This window comes from Malus domestica, chromosome 15, assembly GCF_042453785.1.
Source record: "Malus domestica chromosome 15, GDT2T_hap1".
Taxonomy (NCBI): domain Eukaryota; kingdom Viridiplantae; phylum Streptophyta; class Magnoliopsida; order Rosales; family Rosaceae; genus Malus; species Malus domestica.
The window spans coordinates 31,633,330-31,653,321 of NC_091675.1; the positions used below are offsets into that span (position 1 = coordinate 31,633,330).

Genomic DNA, 19,992 nt, shown 5'->3' on the forward strand with positions numbered 1-19,992 from the left:
TAGAAACTAAAAGGAACCTTAAGATAGAATTTTCAACAACATTCAACAAAAGATCTTGCAACGATATGTCGTTGTTTTACCAAAATTATTGATATCGCTAAGATATCTCTAAGTTTTTGGAGAAATCTTACAAGAATATTGCTTCACCAAAATATCGATATCATTAAGATATCTCCAAATTTTTGGAGAAATCCTACAAAGATATTGCTCCACCCCCTTTACAATTCTATTTTTCGGACCTTTTGAGAGAGATATCGATAATATCATACCTAGTTTGGGATGGTAAAAAGGGTAGGGAAATAAGAGAAAAATAGGTTAAGCTCTTTCCTTCCCATTGTTGTTGGGTAATTGAGAGTTTGGCACTCGAAAAAAGAAAGGGAATGAAATTTCGAGAAGCGACTTTTAGTTTGTATTAACATTCAGACTTTAGTCTATAGCTTTAGAACCTTAATTATTTCTTACTTGACAATTTTCCTTAAATTGTACGTACCCTGTAAATGGGGTTGAGTTTATTGAACTTGGGTCAAATTCAACCCGACCTGTTAATTTAACGGGTCATCCAAAGCCAACACGTTAAGTTAACGAGTCATCCAAACCCAAATCGTACGGGTCACCCGTTAACAATTTATTTTTTATTTTTTACATTAGGCAATATTCCAAAGCACATATTCAAATATATTAGGCAATAACGGGTCACCCGTTCGTATTATTACATTCAGTCGCCTTCTTTGCCTAAATTATGGTTGCCACAAACCTCGACATTAACATTGCAATACGAGCTGCATCTTCTGTCGACACTTCACCATCATCTACTGGGAGTACCAATTTAGGGCGTCGTCAAGTCGCTAGACTGTCGGGATTATATCGATCATTGATGCAACATTAACACAAGTAGTCTCACAGAGAGATGAAGAGAGATCACTAACTTCAGCAACATCGAACATCACTCTCATCTTGATATGACACTGATAAAACAGAAACGAGAGTGAAGGAGAGCGAGAGGGAAAAAAAAAAGGAAACTATTGAAATTACACAAAAGTTCTCAATAACCGATGGTTAACAAATTTCGCGGGTTCATCCAAAATGATCCGTTATTTAACGAGTGATTAACGGATTGACCCATTAACCATCCGATCCGTTTATTACTCGCCCGAATACTAATTTTAACAGGTTGGGATGGGTTGGGTTGAAAATGTCAAGTCTAGGCAATAGAATTAAGAATTTTATCCTTGTGTATTGGAGGCGATTCATTAATCGGTTTAAGAAAAGATCAACCTCCTTTTTGACAAAAAAAATGTATAATTTGTACTAAATTCAAGAGTTTGAACCCGAGACGCATTTAGTTGAAAAGTACCACTTAGTTATCCAAAAAATTTTACTTGGGCAATAGGATTAAGAATTTTATACTTGTGTATTGGAGATGATTCATTTATCGGTTTAAGAAATGATCAACCTCCGGTTTGACAAAAGATGTATAATCTATACTAAATTCATCTTAACACAACAACAACAAAGCCTTTTCCCACTAAGTGAGGTCGGCTATATGAATCCTAGAACGCCATTGCGCTCGGTTATGTGTCATGTCCTCCGTTAGATCCAAGTACACTAAGTCTTTTCTTAGGGTCTCTTCCAAAGCTTTCCTAGGTCTTCCTCTACCCCTTCGGCCTTGAACCTCTGTCCCGTGGTCATATCTTCGAACCGGAGCATCAGTAGGCCTTCTTTGCACATGTCCAAACCACCGTAACCGATTTTCTCTCCTCTTTCCTTCAATTTCGGCTACTCCTACTTTACCTCGGATATCCTCATTCCTAATCTTATCCTTTCTCGTGTGCCCACACATCCAACGAAGCATCCTCATCTCCACTACACCTACGTTTTGATGCTTCACCGCCCAACATTCTATGCCATACAGCATTGCCGGCCTTATTGCCGTCCTATAAAATTTTCCCTTGAGCTTCAGTGGCCTACGACGGTCACACAACACGCCGGATGCACTCTTCCACTTCATCCATCCAGCTTGTATTCTATGGGTGAGATCTCCATCAAATTCTCCGTTCTTTTGCAAGATAGATCCTAGGTAGCGAAAACGGTCGCTCTTTGGTATTTCCTGATCTCCGATCCTCACCCCTAACTCATTTTGGCCTCCGTTTGAACTGAACTTGCACTCCTTATATTCTGTCTTTGATCGGCTTAAGCGAGGACCTTTAGATTCCAACACTTCTCTCCAAAGGTTAAGCTTCGCGTTTACCCCTTTCTGCGTTTCATCTATCAACACTATATCGTTTGCGAAAAGCATACACCAAAGAATATCATCTTAAATATTAAGTTTGTGATCTTCGCTAGATTGCTCCGGTCATTAGTGTGGATAAGTATGTAAATGGATAGAGACAGGAAGCAAACACAAGATGTACGTGGTTTACCCAGATTGGCTACGTCCACGGAGTAAAGGAGTTCTCATTAATTGTGAAGGGTTTACACAGTATATAGGTTCAAGCTCTCCTTTAATGAGTACAAGTGAATTATTTAGTACAAATGACATTAGGAAATATTGTGGAAGAATGATCTCGTAATCACGAAACTTTTAAGTACCGAAGTGTGGTATCGTCTTCACTTGCCTTATCTGTCTCATAGGTAGATGTGGCATCTTCTTTGGAAGTACTCTTCCTCCCTCCAGGGGTGGTATCTTTAACTTGTGTAGATGCACAAGGTAATGTATCAATTTCACTTGACGCTTACTTGTAGTTTCAGGCTTGGTCAAGCGCGATACAAACCATGTAGTAGGAGTCCCCCAAGTCGCCGAGCTAGGGGATCTGCTGAAAGAGGTGACAGACAAGGTAAGCAATCAGAGCTCCAAGCAATCAGTCCCAGATCAGAAGTTTGATTTCGAGTTCCGGCTGATTGTTATCCTTCTCCTTATCTTGCAGGTAGCATGAAGGATAAAGAGAAGAAAAGGAGAAAAGGTGATATGAGATACTTTTGCTTTTGAAGAAGTAACTTTCCACAGGCTTATTCTTGAACTTGGCTGGAGGGTTTTCTTGTTTCCGCCAGAGTATAAGGCCGACTGAAGAATTTGAGTGTCAAAACAAGTCCATCCAATCTAGAGTACGTTCGACCCTGCTGATATGGGATACTTTTGCTATTGACAAAGTAGTGGATGTATCGGCACGTGTTCTGTTGCGCTTGTCTCCACATGCTTCCTTGTATCCTTCTCACTTGCCCTATTTGTTCCTCAGGCAGATGTGATATCTTCTCGAGAAGCATAAGATGTTAAAGATGAGTACTCGAGAGCAATGGGGTTCCAGGCAGTCAGTTCCGGACTGGAAGCTTGATTCCAAGTGCTGACTGATTGCTCTCTTTCTCCTTGTCTTGCAGGTAAGAACAAGGCCAAAGGAAAAGACAGGGAAAAAGCATGATATGGGATACTCTTGCTTTTAACCCTAATGATATGAGATATTCTTGCTCTAGTGTAGCTTGTTTGCAGAGGTATTCTCGGGGGGAAAGAAAACTGAGTATTTCGAGAGGCTTCGTTGGGAGTGCCCTCTCAGATATGAGGAAGGGTTGAGCATTTTTGCAGGTCTGCCTGTCCGTTGAGGATGGAGGTCGACATATATAGGAGTCTCCCTAACAAGGAGTAATACTATTCTTTTACCCTGCTTGGTCATAGCACGGTAGTGGGAGCTGCCAGCTTCACGTGTTTTAACTCTGTCAGAGCACTTTGAAAAAGTGGTCTGTGGTATCTGGAAAGCAGATGTTACGTGTGAAGATTACAGACAAGCTTTATCCAAGGAGATCTGGCTCTCGAAGTTGAGAAAACGGTGTGAGGATTACAGACAAGCTTTATCTAAGGGGCTCTCGAAGTTGAGAAAGCGGTGCCTCTTCGGTTTTCGAACAAGCAATCCTGTCGGGGATCTGTCTCTCCAGATTCGGAGAACGGTGCTTCTTCGATTTTTGAGAAAGCAATCCTGCTAGGAGTCTGGCTCTCGAGATTCGGAGAGCGGTGTCTCGTCGCTTTTTGATAAAGTAATCATGTTGGGAGTCTGGCTCTCGAGATTCGGAGGACGGTGCCTCTTCGATCTTGAAGCAAGCAATCTTGTTGGGAGTGTTTTCTCGAATGTGAGTAAAGGTTAGGCCTGTTTGCTAGTCTACCTTGCCACGGAGCACAGAGGTTGACCCACAGGGACTTTTCAATTATCCAGCAATGGTCATGTTCCTTTACCCTTGTGGGTAATAATATGGTAGCTAGACCTTCAAAATTTATGTGTCTAAACTTTGTTAGTGCTGTTTCTTTGCTATTCTTTTACCCTTCTTGGTCATAGCGATGTAATGGGAGCTGCAAGCTTCACGTGTCTAAACTTTGTCAGAGATTTTTGGCAAAGTTATATGTGGTACCCGTGAGCTGATGTTGCGTGTGGAAAGTGAATGATTGAACAGTAACATTCACGTGCTTTCTACTTCACTAGAAATCTTCGACAGAATGCCTGTAATTTCTGCAAAGTTGAGTGTGCATGTGACAAGTGCTGACAAGGCTGAAAAAGCAGGTGCCTCTTCGATTTCTGAGATCGGCCCTCGTGGTCTCTGAGCAGCCCAGCTTTTGAGAAAGCAAGCGCCTCTTTGATTTCTGCGATTGACCTTCGTGGTCTTTGAGCAGCCCAGCTTTTGAGAAAGCAAACGCCTCTTCGATTCCTGAGATCGGCCCTTGTGGTCTCTGAGCAGCCCAGCTTTTGAGAAAGCAAACGCCTTTTCGATTTCTGAGCAGGTGCCTCTTCGATTTCTGAAGCTCCATCGAGTGCGGATTTTTATAGAGGCTGGTATTAAGTTCCAAAGCACACTTGAATCTCCACCAGTAGAAACTCCCTTCTTGCATTTCTAAGATCTTGATTTGTCCGACCTATTTTCTCTTCAACACCTTTGAAAATGTATGGCCCCTCCGACCGTTGTTTTGACTTGAACCTTGTTGAAGAGGCAGCCACGCCTTCTCCAGACAACATATGGCGCCCATCCTTCTTATCCCCTACTGGTCCTCTTACCGTTGGGGATTCCGTGATGAAGAATGATATGACCGCTGCAGTGGTGGCCAGGAACCTTCTCACTCCCAAAGATAACAGACTACTTTCCAAACGGTCTGATGAGTTGGCTGTTAAGGATTCTCTGGCTCTCAATGTTCAGTGTGCAGGTTCTGTGTCTAATATGGAAAAAAAAAAAAAAGAGTTTGAATCCGAGACGCATTGGATTGAAAAAGAAAACTCTATCCACTAGAACAATTCCGCCAGCTGCAAAATGATCAACCTCCTTAAGACTGCTTGCAAGGATAACTGATATACAAAATTGCTAGAGAAATTCAAAGCTCAAGAGTTACGACATTGGCTAGGACAACATGGTTGACGATGAGCAATTGAGCATGGAAAGTCGGGACATTCTCTTCCTTGCACGTTTTGTTTAGTCGTAAAAACTACAAATATATAACAGCTTAGGCCACAGTTGCACTTGCACAACCAGAAGGGAGCAGAAAAACATGTCGGATCGGAGCATTTAGATTTGGGTAAAAAAAATCAACGTGTTTTATTTCTTTTATACTTATTTGACATTTTCTAATAATTTTGGAAATAAATTAAAATCATCTAGTTTCATGCATTTTCAAATTTTTAGCATCTTATAATAAAAAACTAATGTACTAACATAAATTCATTGGCAGAACATACGATCCTAACTCAAGTAACAAATATATAAATGTATAATACATATACGCGAGTTACGAAACCTAATTAGAACATACAAAAACATAATATACCTACAAACAAAACACATTAATATGTGATTCAAGTTGATCATAAAAAAAATTTGTCATGTCAGTTGATAAATAAAATGAACTTTTAATATAAGATGATTCTTTTTTTTTAACAAACTTTTAATATAAGATGATTATAAAAATAAAAATCCATAAATGAGGCTTAAAGCAGGAAGATGAAGAACACGAAAAACAAAAAGAACATATATATATATATGAAGAAATAATCAAAGAGATAATTAAGAAGAAATTTAATTTTTACTGTAAACCTTATCTGATAATAAAATGATCCTAACTTAAGAGATTTGACTTATATTAATAAACTGGACTATTCCTAATATTGGCTAAAAGAAATCCCTATATATTTTTCCTTAAAACTCTACATTCATGGTTTTATGCAGCAACAATCTGCACAACGTAACAAGTCCTCCATATCAGTCATCGTCCGAACCCAGAACCTGCTGTTTAAGGACTTGAACTTTAGCAACCAACTCATCTCTGTTTTTCTGCACAACAATAATCAACATTATGTATATATTTTAACCAATGTTCTAAAAATCTCCGCCTAGAGCCGCCTAGACACTAGGTGGTTGGGCACCGTTCCGATTAATGCCTAGACGTTTGAAAATTAAGAAATGGTGCCTAGACCGCCCAGACCCACCTAGGCACCCAATTAGGTTGCGACAAACTTAGGCAGAAAATAGATAACTTTCATTTTGCATTTTATTTTTTTCAATAAATTGTAAGGAACTTGTTGAATACTTAAATGAATACACATTATATGTATGTTCCCATGCTTTCATTATGTTCCAATAATTCCTAATATATATGTCATTCTATTTTGTAGTTTATAATTAAATTATATATATTTCAAATATAAACAGACACTTATTTACACGAAATATAATAGATCTATTTAAATCTGCCTAGTCAGCCTAGGCACCCACCTAGACCCCGCCATGCCGCTAGGCCCCAACTCGCCGCCCAACTAGCGCCTAGCGTTTTTTAGAACCTTGATTTTAACATGTCTGACTAGCTAATATGGTGACATTTGAAGCTAAAAGTTAATAATTACCTTGAATATTAGATAACGAGAGCTAAACCAGACGATGTATCCAAGACCGACTACTTCCAGCAACTTCGGGAACTGATTGATATGGCAAGCAACATCAATACCCAGAAAAAGGGCATTAATTCATGGTTGTAAGTCAAGAAATTCACATGGAAAGTATGTTTTGTGACATACCAACGGAATAGAATCAATAGCTCCAACGACAGCTGATGCTAACCACAAGGCAAACAAGGCACCACCACCATATAGCAAAAGGTTGTACGTATCATCACTATCCAACTGCAATTAGTCAAAAGAGCAAGCCATCAGTACAGCTTTTTTATTTTCTTTTGGTCGGAAGTAAATCGTTTTTATTGATAGGGTATTTGTAGTTGTATTTAGAAACATGATTCTACCAGCAGTATATACATAATACATGTGTGGGACAATATTATAACTAGTAAAATCAAATTCCATACTGTGAATATTAACACTAATTTATGTTCATCGTAAGCTGCTACTTTTTTACAATTATAGACCAACCAAAGACAAAACAAATGAAACGAAATACTTCTACCAAATCAAATATCGAGTTGCTCAGGTAACCGCTCAGAATCAACATGATTGTCGAAGTTCCATTGAGCATTCTTAGACACTCTAAACTAGTACTGAATCATCATCGCAACCAAATTTGAGTACTAAACCATCAAAGAAAGGCAGTCGAGACAACAAAGAGACCAAATTTGAGTACTGAACCAAATCAACATGCCAAGTTGCTCAGGTAACCGCTCAGAATCGACATGATTGTCAAAGTTCCATTGAGCATTCTTAGATACTCTAAACTAGTTACTGAATCATCATCGCAACCAAAGATCACATACAATTAACACCAAAGAGTTGTATTTTTTGAATAGAATAAAGAAACTCGTATAAATAGGGCAAAACTCAAACCTGAAATTAGTAGAACAGTAAAACAGAGAAAAGGCTACCACGATTAAAGCAAGTTAGTTTTTCCTTACTAACATATAACGATACTAGGGATCCATTGAACCATATTACCATAATATTCAGGTTACAAGAAAATTAAATAAAAAGGTAAAACAATCATGTTAAAGAAAACAAATACAAGCAAGCACATCCTTGATTCTGAAATCCAATTCGATGTTTGACAAGAAAGGTCAGTATCAAAAAACAACCTTTTAGTATACTTCTCAAATTTCATATGGGGAAAATAACAAAAACGATGGAAATGCTGTTTTCAATGATGAAGAGGTACTGAGGAACATTTCTTGCTGAGGTAAACACTCGTGAAATCCCTCACCAAACCACCAATTTGAAATACTAAGTCGCTCAGGTAACCGCTCAGATCGACATAATTGTCGGATTTCCATCGAGTACTGTTAGACACTCTCAAGTAGTTACTGAATCATCATCGCAACCAAGTTTTTCAATTCCACAAAATTAATTTTGAGAAAATCAAACCAAACAAAAACAAGTTATTAAGTTGGATAAATCCTAACATGGGTACAAACCTCTATGTATTTACCGGTATAAATAGAGCAGGTTTTGCATCCAACCAATGGCTCAGACAGACATTGAAATGCATGTACTAATTCTACTTTGATATATGTCCATTCACATCTACAGAAAATCACAAACCTTTAAGTCGAGGTTACTGAAATAATCGAATATCTGCATTTGGCCACCCGCGTCCGCATTTGCATCTTCTTTAACTTCTTCTTCAGTCCAAGTTTGATTGTACAGATTCTTTTCAGGGGGCACAACATCCTCCAAGGATACGCCGCCACCGCCGCGCTCTTCGGCAGCATAAGGATTGGGCCCACTTGGAGTTTCTTCTGATGTTGCTGCTCTCGCCAAAAGCAATCCTGCAAGAAAAACACAAAGATAATGCTCCCATAAGCAAGTAGCCACAGTCACTGTCTCTATATCAAACCAAAACGAATAATTTCCAAAAACCCCAATATGGACAAAAAAAATTTGAAAAAAAAATAACCCCCAATTGAAAGAACTTCCAAATTTGAAAGCAGTAAAGTTGAATAAACGAATAATCAATACATTTGAAATTTAAGCAGCGACAAAAAAAAACAAAGAAGGAAATATAAATTATAAAAAAAAATGAGCCAAAACTCTAACCCTAGCTGAGAAATGAAAACAGAGGGTGAATTGGGCATAAAAATTAATGGTGTTTGTTGGGATTGGATACCAAACGTTAAGGGATGGAGAACTTACGAGAGTGAAGCCGGAGAGATTTGAGTGAGCATGGGATTTGTCTGTGAAGGAGTGAGGGTTTCGAGCTGAGGTTGGTGGTGGAGTCTGTGATGAGATGGCGGTCGTGGCGGCGGTGGCCGCGGTTAGGGAGGTTGGAGATAGCTTGGGGAGCGGCTGTACAGAGCTGCATTTTTGTTGTTGACGATCTGAAAGAGGTGGGTCGGATGCTGCAGCTATATAGGAGGGAGTTGTGCTAGGGTTTGGGTATCCGCGCCCAGGCCTGTTTTGGGCTTTGTAGCCCACCACCTCGCCAATAACGATGGTAAATACACATGTACTTGATGCCCCGCCCGGGAAAGAGAACCAAGGTCTAGTAGCCCTCCTAAATGGTGATTCATCAAGAAATAAAAGTAATTAACTTTTAATTGTTTGAAATTTAAAGGATTGTACGTACAATCAAAATAAACAATAAAATGATCAAAAGAAAATATTTATTCATCACACCCCAATTTAAAAAGAGTTCTACAAAATAGGATGAACTGGAACAGGATTTCTACAAGTTTGTTTACAATGGCCATTTGAGCTACATTTTGAACATTTCCAAGCTGATTTTGTTTTCTCCAAATGATGGGATTCTTTTTTCTTTGAGTCTACCATATCTTCTTTGTGTAATTGGTGGTAGAACAATTCTTTCACGCACATCATTATTTACTATCCAATTGGTTTGATCGCCAACTAGCCATATAACTTCTACATACGCAATGATGAAAGAGTTCCTAGTAAAATAATGAAAATACATAATATGAAATGAAAATCGTCAACATTAATAAATATTCAACCGAAGGAGAAACTACAAAATCCATTTCCTAGTCAAGTTACAGCCAAAGCTTAAATTTCTTTGTTTTCATGTATTTTACTAAAAAATAATTATCTACATCATTCAAATTCTCAGCAATAAGGACAATCCCGAGATTGGAGGTTTATTATGTACAATATTAGCAGGGGACATGAACCTTTGCACAAACAAGTAATTATAGAAATAAATAATTGCACTAACAAGGACCAATAAAAAGCAAAACTATGATGCACGAACTACTTTCATATATAGAAGATATGAAGAAATGCATATATGTCAATATGATACAATTACAATTGTAGACTTTAGAGATTCCAAAGAGAGTGCTTCATATCAAAGAAAAATTGAGATAAATAACAAAGATTGACAGTACATTCTTTCATAAATATTCAATTGAAGAAGAAACTACAAAAGCAAAGAGAAAACATAGATGGGGAACAATGCAAAAAAAAAAAAAAAAAAAAAAAAAATGAACCATTTATACTCACCGTCGTTTAGAGCTGCACAAGCCTCCACTGTTTCCTACTAGCAACTGATACCTTCACTCTCCTATGCACAAATCTCCACCATTTCTTTAGTCTAGGGTTTTCTCTAATTCTTCATCTAATAGGGTTTTTATTTTTAATTTAATTGGATATTAAATTTGTGGGTATTTGTGTCTACTTAAATAAGATTAGGATATATTTGAAAGTTTTTTTTTTTTTTATAAAAACTGACATTTTTGAACTTAAGAGTTAATTTTTTGCTATATTTGATAAATACCGTTATAAAGTATATATGACCAACTCAGTTACTCCTCCATCCCTTTAGTGCAGATAATATCGTTTGTTAAAAAAAAAAAGACCAATGCAGTACCTACACTAATTATTCTTCCGTTGTAAGTAAAATGTAGGAATGATAGCGGTTCAATTTGGGAACATAAATGCTATATTCATCTCCATAACCATGCAAATTAACCATATCCATAACCGCAAATTAGCCTTCGGTGATTATCCATAACCATACCCACTAGGTAACAGATTATCGGTTAACGGTTATATCTATCTTCGTCAATACAAAAATTATCAATTGACGCATTATAATTTAGTAGATATTAATTTCATCATTAAACATTTGATGTATAAAATGATTCAATGAAAGATTTTGTTGAGTATAAAAATTAAAGTATTTAACTTAAAACATTGATTATGTTGGCTGATCTTAAATATCTCCCATAAGCACTATTGAATTCTCATTGATTTTGATTTAAAACTTTAAAACTTTTTCACAAAATGCAACTTTTGTATTTTCAAGGTAATGTGTTCTGTGATGAATATACAAATATATATATATATATGTGTATATATTTTTTGTAACGTCCCGTAGGGGTGGGTTTGAAAGATCGAAAACCGAAAAAAAGGGATCGAAAACCAAACCGAGGCCCAAAAAAAGAGAACTAAAACTATTAAACCGAACCGAACCGATTCTGGTTGGTTCGGTTCGATTTCTGGGGTTCGGAAACTAAACCGAATCGAAGTGTTGTCAAAACGACGTCGTTTTATAATTAATTATAAATGAATGCTTTTATTACTAGAAACGGCGTCGTTTGTTCTTCTTTCAGTCTGAAAGACTTGCGTTTGTATTGGTAACCCTAAACATCGATCCCTATATAGCCTCTACCTTCTGGACCCTCTCCTTCCCAGTTCCCAACCTTCGTCGCTCTTCGCACCCTTTCTCAACTCAGTTAGTCTTCATTTTCTTCCTTCCAGCGACCTGCAACCCGTCTCATTCTCAGTCAGTCAGTCTCACATCTTGCAGATTTGTAAGTGTCACCATCTCACTCTCAGTCTCTCACCCCCGTGACCAGTGACCCGCGACTTTCTCTCGCCGTTTCGAGTCTCGACCCACGACTTCCTTTGCAAGGTTAGTCTCATGTTCTACAGATTTTCTTTTCAATTTCATGGGTTATGCAACTTTTCAATTTCTTGGGTTTTGCGATTTTCTTTTATTTTTAGTGGTTTTTGTTGTTCCTATGATAGTAATGCTTACTATTGTTGTCAATTAGAAGAATTTGATTGAAATGTTGTCATTGCCGTTTCGACTTTCAATTATCAGTCTCTTGACTACAATGTGTTTGCTTACAATGTTGTCATTGCTGGGTTTATAGCAAATGTGTTGGGCAGAGATGAGTTTGAGTTTTATGGAAGAATACGGTTTGACAGTGTTGTGCCGGATAAGTTTACATTTCTGTGTGTGATTAGGGGCTGCAGTGGGGTTCTGGAGTTGAGGAAGATTCATGGGTTGGTGGTGAAATTTGGGTTAGGAGGAAGATTCATGCAGTTTGCCGATGGTTAATGGGTTTATGTAGATTGGGTGGCTTGAGAGACTTTGGGGGTGTTTAGGATGATGGGTGAGGAATGGGTTGTGCATAGTAGGTTTATCGTGATTGGGGTTTGTGGTCTAAACCCAGCAATGACAACATTTCAAGGCATAGTCACACAATAAGCAATTTAATGAAAGTTTGAATTTTATGTATTTAAGAGGTTTTGGTTGAAGTTATGATCTAAGATGCATGAATGATGCTATAAGTATAATATACTGAGGAGGTGTTTGACAGATAATGATTGGTTGTTTATAGTGTCGAGATATGAGGGCTCAAGTGGCATATTTGTTTGATGATCTATTGGTTGCGTCTAGATGGATTAGTAGCTCATTTAATTGAAATTTATCAAAGTGTGGATTTTTCTATCCTTTTATGTTGCCTCCCCCGTCCATAATATCACTTTTCTATCAAAAGAATGCTTGTTACAATCAATTTTGCTCAAATAACTTTTACATATTTGGTTAAAAGTACATTTGTAGGTTTGATTATGAAACATAACTTTTAGGGACATTTTCTTGATCAGTGACATATTCTTGGTCTTATTATTTGTGTTAGTAGATGTCATATTGTCATGTACAGTTTTATGTTATGTAATTGGTGTATGGGAAAGATTTATGAATTGTGATTTTTTTTTATTCCTTAATTGAATCTTATTATATGTTTTGTATCTTAATTACATGAAGTCAAATGCATCACAGATCTCGAGCTCAAGCTCCAACTCAATGAGATTAGAATCATCAAATAGCTCATGTAAAAAACTAAACTCATCTACTTATACTCCATCGCAAGTAAGTTGTCATCTCTATACGTTCTCTATGGTTCTTATGTCTCAATTTATTTAATAATTAATTGTAATGATTCTCTCTCTTATTTTAGAAGGACATTGTTGGTGAATTAACTCCACCTTAACTCTCCATGGTGGCACCTTAACTAACTCCTCTTACTCATGGTGGATCCAAAAATTCCCCCAATGCAACTCCAAAAGAAGGTGGCTCAAGTGATCAAGTAAGTAAAGAAGACACTCTCTTGGATTCACTAAAAAATCATGAAAGGTCTAAAATTTGGGATCACTTTGATAGGATAGTTGAGGGAGATAGAGTAAAGGGGGTGTGCAAGTATTGCAACAAACTGTTTATGGCCGACACGGATAAAAATGGAACAACTAGTATAAGAAATCACTTAGCAAGATGTAGAAGCTATGGTCCTAATAAGGAAATATTTTCCGCAAATAGGCAAGGGATCTTAACCTTTGCCGGCACAAAAAATAAGTTGGAAGCTATAGGTTTTTCTCAAGTGGAAGTTACTAAGGCTTGTGTTGAGATGATAATTATAGACGAGTTACCTTTTTCTTTCGTTGAGGGAGATGGTTTTTGTCATTTTTGCATGCATGCATGCCCTTTGTGGAGAGTACCTAGTCGTAAGACAATAGCTAAAGATGTACTTGACTTGTTTTACACCGAAAATGAGAAATTGAAAAGTCAATTGAAGACATTTAGGGTGTGTCTAACAACGAATACATGGACTTCTATTCAACAAACAAATTACATGGTTATCACCGCTTATTTTATTAATGATGATTGGATGTTCCATAAAAAGATTTTGAACTTTTGTGTCATTCCAAATCATAAAGGAGAATCCATTGCTCAACTTTGGAGGAGTGTTTGGTGGAGTGGGGCATAGAGAAGGTGTTAACTATTACAGTTGACAATGCTTCCGCAAATGATTCTGGCTTAAAGGATTTGGTGCACCAAATAAGTGGGTGTAGGATTCCTTATGCACTTTTACATGATGAAAAATATTTGCACATAAGGTTTGTTGCCCATATCCTTAATTTGGTTGTGAATGATGGGATAAAGATGTTGAATACCACTATACAAAGCATTAGTAATGCGGTTAGGTGTGTAAGATCTTTCCCTCAAAAGTTGGAGAACTTTAAAAGGTGTGTTGAGAAAGTGAGAATAGATAACAAAGGGCTTGTGATTTTGGATGTCCCTACTAGGTGGAATTCCACATTTTTAATGTTGGAATCGGCTTTGAAGTTCAAGATGACTTTTGATAGGTTAAAAGTAGATAATGGTCATTAACATAAGGGATGGGCCACCTTCGACGAATGATTGGAGTGAGGCATGAATATTTGCATCCTTTTTTAGACCTTTTTATAAAATCACTTTAAAAGTATGTTGTTTTAATACTTCAACAATTCATACTACTTTTGGTGATTTGTTTAAGATCAAAAGTCTCCTCCATGAAAACAAAGATAGTGAATTTTTGTCTATAATCTCCATGTTGATGCAAGAAAAATATGACAAATATTGGGGTTCAATTGAGGATATGAATCAATATGTTGTTGTTGCACTTGTGCTTGATCCTCGCCATAAATTGGAGAATATGGTTGATTATTATGAGATACTATTTGGTGAGGATAAGGAAAAAGTTGAAATTACCACCAATGCGGTGAAAGATTTGTTATTTACAAGATTCATGAAGAGTTGTCTTTTGATACACAACAAAGCACAAGTAGTGGTGGTAGTTCTCAATCGGCAACTACAAGTGGAGATTCTTTATCAAGCATGACCGAAATAGAAAGAAAGTTGAAAGAGAAAAGTGACATGAGAGAGGCAAAGAGAGCCAGTGTTGTGCACATGATGTGGATAGATATATTTCTGATTCTAATGAAGGGGGAAGCAGATGAATATATTGAATTGGTGGAGGGTGAATGGGGTTTCTAAGTATCCTATTTTGGCACGTGTTGCAAAAGAGATTTTAGCTATTCCCGTATCAACCATTGCTTCGGAATCCTCATTTAGCACAAGTGGACGAATAATTGATCCATATCGTAGTTCTTTGAGTCCAAAAATGGTGGAGGTTTTGATATGTACACAAAATTGGCGTATGTCTATCCATGTTGCATTACATCATGAGCCAACCATCGTGGAGATTGAGTTTTGTGAAGAAGTTGAGAAAGGTAATCTTACTCATTGCATTTGGTTTTGTTAGATTATTTTAATTAGATGCTATGTTGTATACTTGCATTACATCATGTTCTTTCTTTTTTTTATTTGTATGTAGAAATGGCAAGTGGAAGTTCAAGGAAATGTGTTATGTTTCCTCCTAGGCCGCCTAAGCGTTGAGCTTGAGGACTTGAAGAAAAGAAGTGTGTGAAAGACATGAAACCTTGAAGGTTTATTTGACTTTATGATTTTAGTTAAGTGGAATATTTCTTTACAATTTGGACTTCGTTATGTTTACTTTAGGTGTGGAAGACTTGAAGTGTGATGTTTATTTTAAATTTGGATTTTTTGAAGGCTTAAACTTTGATGTTTATTTTAAGTTGGGACTTTGGAAGACTTGATTGATGATTCTAGTTGAACTTTAAATGTTTATTTTCATTGTCTTTGATTCTAGTTGGAATGTTTATGTTATGATTGTGTTGGAGATGTTAAAATTTCATATTTCAATTTTTTTTTCAAGAAGAAAAAAAGAAAAACCGAATCCAAACCGAAACCGAACCAGAAACAACCAAACAAAAAAAAATGAACTGAATCGAACTGTACCGATTTGAACCGAACCCAGCCCTAACGTCCCGTCTTTTTAGTTGTATTTGTGGATATTATTTTTATTTCTAATTAGAATGAATCTATAAGATAAGCTTTTACATAATTGTTCACGTGTTAAACCTAATAGTGAGAGGTGTCTATACTATTTTTTGGACGTGGCATATTTTGGAGCAATTGACAAGTAAGGTGAGTAGTTGTCAAACCCATGGCATGGAAGTATGAAGATTAATTAGCAGGAGGTGGCTTATCATTTGCATGCAAAAGTACCAAGTGTTTGATTTATTAAAGTGAGTAAGCCTTTGATGCCACAACTAGGATATATATTGGTGGCTTATCTTCTTCTGATTGGACCAACAAAAGACTTAGGTCAGCAGCTTCATTTTCAATCAATCAGAGCCTTTGGGTTGCCGACTATTTGACACTATAAATAGGTGCAATGCTCCATCATTTTTTTTCAAGGCACAATATGCCATGCATGCATTATGTAGAGGTGGTGTGTATATGTATATATATGTATGTACGTGTGTGTGTATATATATTATATATGTTTAGAGAGAGAGAGAGAGAGAGATTAAAAAGGAAAATAGAGTGGAAGAAATACATTAGGAGTGATGAAGGAGCTTGCTCAAGTACATAGAGCTTAATTATTAGGGTAGTGACGTGGATCTTCGTTTTAGCTTGGGAATCGAGGTAGGGGTTTCTTGGGGAACTTATCACTACTAGGGTATTTGTCTTGTTTAAGTTTTGTGAAATATGTGTTATACTTGATATATCTCTATAATTGATATAATTGTGTATTTTCGAATATGATATTCATATTACTAATCGTGATAATGTTGATTATATGCATATGTCATTGCATATTTGGAGTGGAAGGTTTTTATTGGTTTATTCGAGATTGGGATATGGAAATGGAATTATCTTTTGTGTGGTTGAGTTCGACTCTTGTAGGGACCAGCAAGGGTGGCAAAAGTGAAATTATAGGAATGGTATGAAGTAGTGGGGACTTTGGCAACCGAGATGCAAACAAGATGACCAACAAAAAGGGGTATTTGGGACAATTAAGTTACGAGGGTTGGATTGTATTATATAGCATTCATACCACCGCTACAGTGGTAAAATGCATGGTATGGGACATGCAAGTTCGTGTGTTTTATTATATAAATTAACGGGTTGGGGTAATTGAAGTTAAGTTGCATTTCATGGTTCATCATTTAATTAAATTGTGATTAATGATAACATGTTATAATTGATTTTGTGAGTATGACACTTGGTTTAGCCTTGACAATTATCCTTGATAAGATTTATGTCCCTACTGAGCTGTGGTTTCACTCACCCTATACATTTTAGACCTTGCAGGTTCGGTACAAGATTAAAGAAGGGTAGACGAGCTGAGGTTGTGTTAGACGAGGGATTTTAAGGATTTTACTATCTTGTACACCTGTAAGGATTTTGGAGTTATTTATAAAAGAGAAGTTTGTTTTCTATTTTTACTTTTATTTTTACTCGCACCCCTGGCGCAAGGTCATATTTTTTCGTCGACTCTAGTCCAGGGCATGACATATTAGCAATTTATATAAGTATATTATATATATATATATATATTATTTATTATTTGGGTCGAATTTGGATACAGGTAGGGATCAGAAACCTTTATAACCATATCCAAAATCATAACCGAATAATATTTACTATTTTTTCCCATATCCAAAATATACCCAAACTTCAATACCCAAATCCTTTCCATTCGGGCAATTATTCACTGTTATCGGGTTTAACAGTTAGCACTGTCATCCCTAATAAAATGTCTTAAATTTCTATCTTGTAGAACGCGAGTTCAACAACAGAACCCACTTTGAGCCTATTTTCCTTATAGTGCGTCAAAATCAGCTATATGTAAAATGTTTTATCACAAATAGTTTGTGACATTGACCCACTCCATCAAGATGTCCCCCAAATTGAAAATCAATTAGAAGATCGATCAATTTGGTCCTTTCGCTACAATTATGTCTACAATTTTGTTATCTGCTAATGTGGAACATAATTGGTCCCACAACTATATTTATATTTTCCATGTAGATTAAATATATTTAAATAATAAAAAACAATTTTTATTTTTATTTAGCCCCACTTTGACATGCCCCAACCCATATATCCAAATGACACCTGGATGGTACGTGCTGACCACCACTCGAGAGTGACGAAAGCCATGAATGTATGAATCTCCAAGAACATAAGGGAACAAGTAATCCAAAAATCATGCTACAAACAAAAATCACAAGGAGTATACAAACACTAAGAGGCAATAATAACAATCCAAATTAAACATGGATGAAACAAAATATTCAACGGCCACAATTCCAAAATAAAAGAGATACAAATATGTCCAAAGCATACCACAAAACGGAAGTACTAGAGAAAGGTAAGACATCAAGTTACAATTATTCATAAAAGAAGCCATACGTAAGTGGAAGAATGCAAGATCACTGGTAGGGAAATGCCTCGATACTCGAGTTGTACTCCTTGTCACTATATCCTGAGGGGGGCACAAAAACCAAAGGTGAGTAGACCAAAGTTTATAAGAATACTAATAATACAAAAACCGATTTCTTTTTTAACAGACATACCCCCTGTTTTGAAAAAACACACACACACATATATATACACACACTACACAGTAGGTTTACTTAAAACTCTAACATGCCAAAAATGTTCGTAGCAATAAAATCATCTCTAAAAGTAGTATCGAAACACCCGAAGGCAAAACCCAAGAATCCCATAAATCAAAACAATGGTAATATAGTCGCCCGAAGGCAATTTCGTAAAACCTCCGTAAATCACATCAATGTTGTACTCAACTAGGGTTATCATAGTCGCCCGAAGGCGGTACCTGTCCATCAATCGAAGGTGAAGCTGTACGACATTGGGTTACGCCAGTGAAGAAACATGGTAGGCCCCATCACTCGAAGGTGAAGATGCATGACTCTGGGTTATGCCAAAGAAGAAACATCTAACATCACACACCAACACTGGTTTTGCCAATGAAGTTGGGGGTATAGCGTAAATATCCTCAACTGTGTCCTATGGCCATAGACGTCTACATACCCATGTTGTGTGGATGTGCTATATGATAACCCACTAGATAAGCACCGAAAACATATCTCAAAATCTCATATCAAATCACCGAAGCTCAAAAACTCAAAAGCCTCATTGCATAAATCCATAATAGATCATATTCGTAAATCCCTCGAATTTCATATACCAAAATCCAATAATTCATAACCTTTCGTAAAACGTAAATTCGATAAATAAAAAATATTGCATAAAAGCAATTTTAATAAAGGAAAACTAATGAAAATGGCTTGAAAACTTTGAGTTTTAATGATAATGACAAAATAAAGGTTAAAGTGAATAGTACCAAGATTTACTTTTTAGTGCAAAAATGTGGTTTTTCGTTAAAGTGAACATTATTTGGAGCTTTTTGCTAAAGTTCCCTTTTAATAAATCATAAATTCTTCATAAAGCACAAATCTAAAAATCCGTAAATCATATCATAAAACGTAATCAATTCATGAAATATGAAATGCATGCAAGCCTAATCTTTTATAAAAACATGCAATTTCAGAAGGGGTCCACTCATAAGTATTTCGCTACCAGAGAGCCACTCAAACTAAGGAGGACTAGATCACTTCCAACCGATGCACCTACACACATATAGAGACCATTTAATAAAACTCTACTAAAACAATAGAATTTGGGAAAACGGACAACGAATTCAGATTCAGCAAGTCGAAAGACCTAATGAGAGACCTCGAGTTCCCCTACGCGCTGCCATGGGGCGGCAGCCTGGGAGGCCACACGCAATCGGACATGCCGCCACGCACCTAGTTGGGTCGCCGAAAAATTTGTCAGTGTTGCCATGGACGGCGGCGAAGCATAATACCTCTGGCAAAAGGTGTGTGCTCTACAGGCCAACCATGACGCGCGGTCCACTCGTCGACCGTGGAAACTGAAACTAGGTCCGGATTGGGTTGGACCAGGGTCGGATCTAAGATAAGGTTAATGGGTCGAGCTGAGTTACTTCTTAAATGGGTCGGGTTATTGGACTGGGTTACATGGCCTAAAAGTTTGAACCGAATTTCAAATCGAATT

The 19,992-nt window shown here is 36.9% G+C and overlaps 1 protein-coding gene, 2 long non-coding RNA genes and 3 other non-coding genes across 8 annotated transcripts; 2 read left to right on the plus strand and 4 right to left on the minus strand.

Moving 5' to 3' along the window:
• Positions 1 to 487: 487 nt before the first annotated feature.
• On the minus strand, positions 488 to 9,412 carry LOC103417379 (protein CURVATURE THYLAKOID 1D, chloroplastic). 2 transcript variants are annotated; one of them, XM_029094595.2, is made up of 5 exons: positions 9,087 to 9,359; positions 8,496 to 8,722; positions 7,032 to 7,136; positions 6,861 to 6,932; positions 488 to 965 (listed from the first exon to the last, which is right to left on the minus strand). In XM_029094595.2, the coding sequence occupies exons 1-5, from the start codon at positions 9,253 to 9,255 to the stop codon at positions 846 to 848; spliced, it is 693 nt and encodes a 230-aa protein (XP_028950428.2). In that variant the 5' UTR covers positions 9,256 to 9,359; the 3' UTR covers positions 488 to 845. The 2 variants fall into 2 exon arrangements, with proteins under 2 accessions (XP_028950428.2, XP_008353795.3); XM_008355573.4 differs by lacking the exon at positions 488 to 965 and adding an exon at positions 5,977 to 6,291 and having other exon boundaries at positions 9,087 to 9,412.
• LOC114821902 (small nucleolar RNA snoR128) lies at positions 7,430 to 7,521 on the minus strand. Its single transcript, XR_003769739.1, has one exon. It is a non-coding gene; the product is annotated as a small nucleolar RNA snoR128 (small nucleolar RNA).
• On the minus strand, positions 7,610 to 7,702 carry LOC114821903 (small nucleolar RNA snoR128). Its single transcript, XR_003769740.1, has one exon. It is a non-coding gene; the product is annotated as a small nucleolar RNA snoR128 (small nucleolar RNA).
• Positions 8,183 to 8,274, minus strand: LOC114821904 (small nucleolar RNA snoR128). Its single transcript, XR_003769741.1, has one exon. It is a non-coding gene; the product is annotated as a small nucleolar RNA snoR128 (small nucleolar RNA).
• A 2,501-nt stretch (positions 9,413 to 11,913) lies between the features above and the next one.
• Positions 11,914 to 15,682, plus strand: LOC108171350 (uncharacterized). 2 transcript variants are annotated; one of them, XR_001787826.3, is made up of 4 exons: positions 12,933 to 13,071; positions 13,160 to 13,288; positions 13,914 to 15,248; positions 15,353 to 15,682. It is a non-coding gene; the product is annotated as an uncharacterized lncRNA (long non-coding RNA). The 2 variants fall into 2 exon arrangements; XR_003769663.2 differs by having other exon boundaries at positions 11,914 to 13,071; positions 13,160 to 15,248.
• Positions 15,683 to 16,315: 633 nt separating this feature from the next.
• LOC139192481 (uncharacterized) lies at positions 16,316 to 17,325 on the plus strand. The gene is made up of 2 exons (XR_011576661.1): positions 16,316 to 16,530; positions 17,191 to 17,325. It is a non-coding gene; the product is annotated as an uncharacterized lncRNA (long non-coding RNA).
• The last annotated feature ends 2,667 nt before the right edge of the window (positions 17,326 to 19,992 follow it).

What these genes read in the sequence shown, in the direction of transcription:
- LOC103417379 (XM_029094595.2), bottom strand. Translation starts at nt 9,255, where the DNA reads ATGCAGCTCTGTACAGCCGCTCCCCAAGCTATCTCCAACCTCCCTAAC. An exon ending in ATCTCTCCGGCTTCACTCTC is followed by an intron (nt 8,723 to 9,086) that starts GTAAGTTCTCCA and finishes TTTTTCTTGCAG; the next exon opens with GATTGCTTTTGGCGAGAGCA. An exon ending in CTCGTTATCTAATATTCAAG is followed by an intron (nt 966 to 6,860) that starts GTAATTATTAAC and finishes CTGTTTTATCAG; the next exon opens with TGTCATATCAAGATGAGAGT.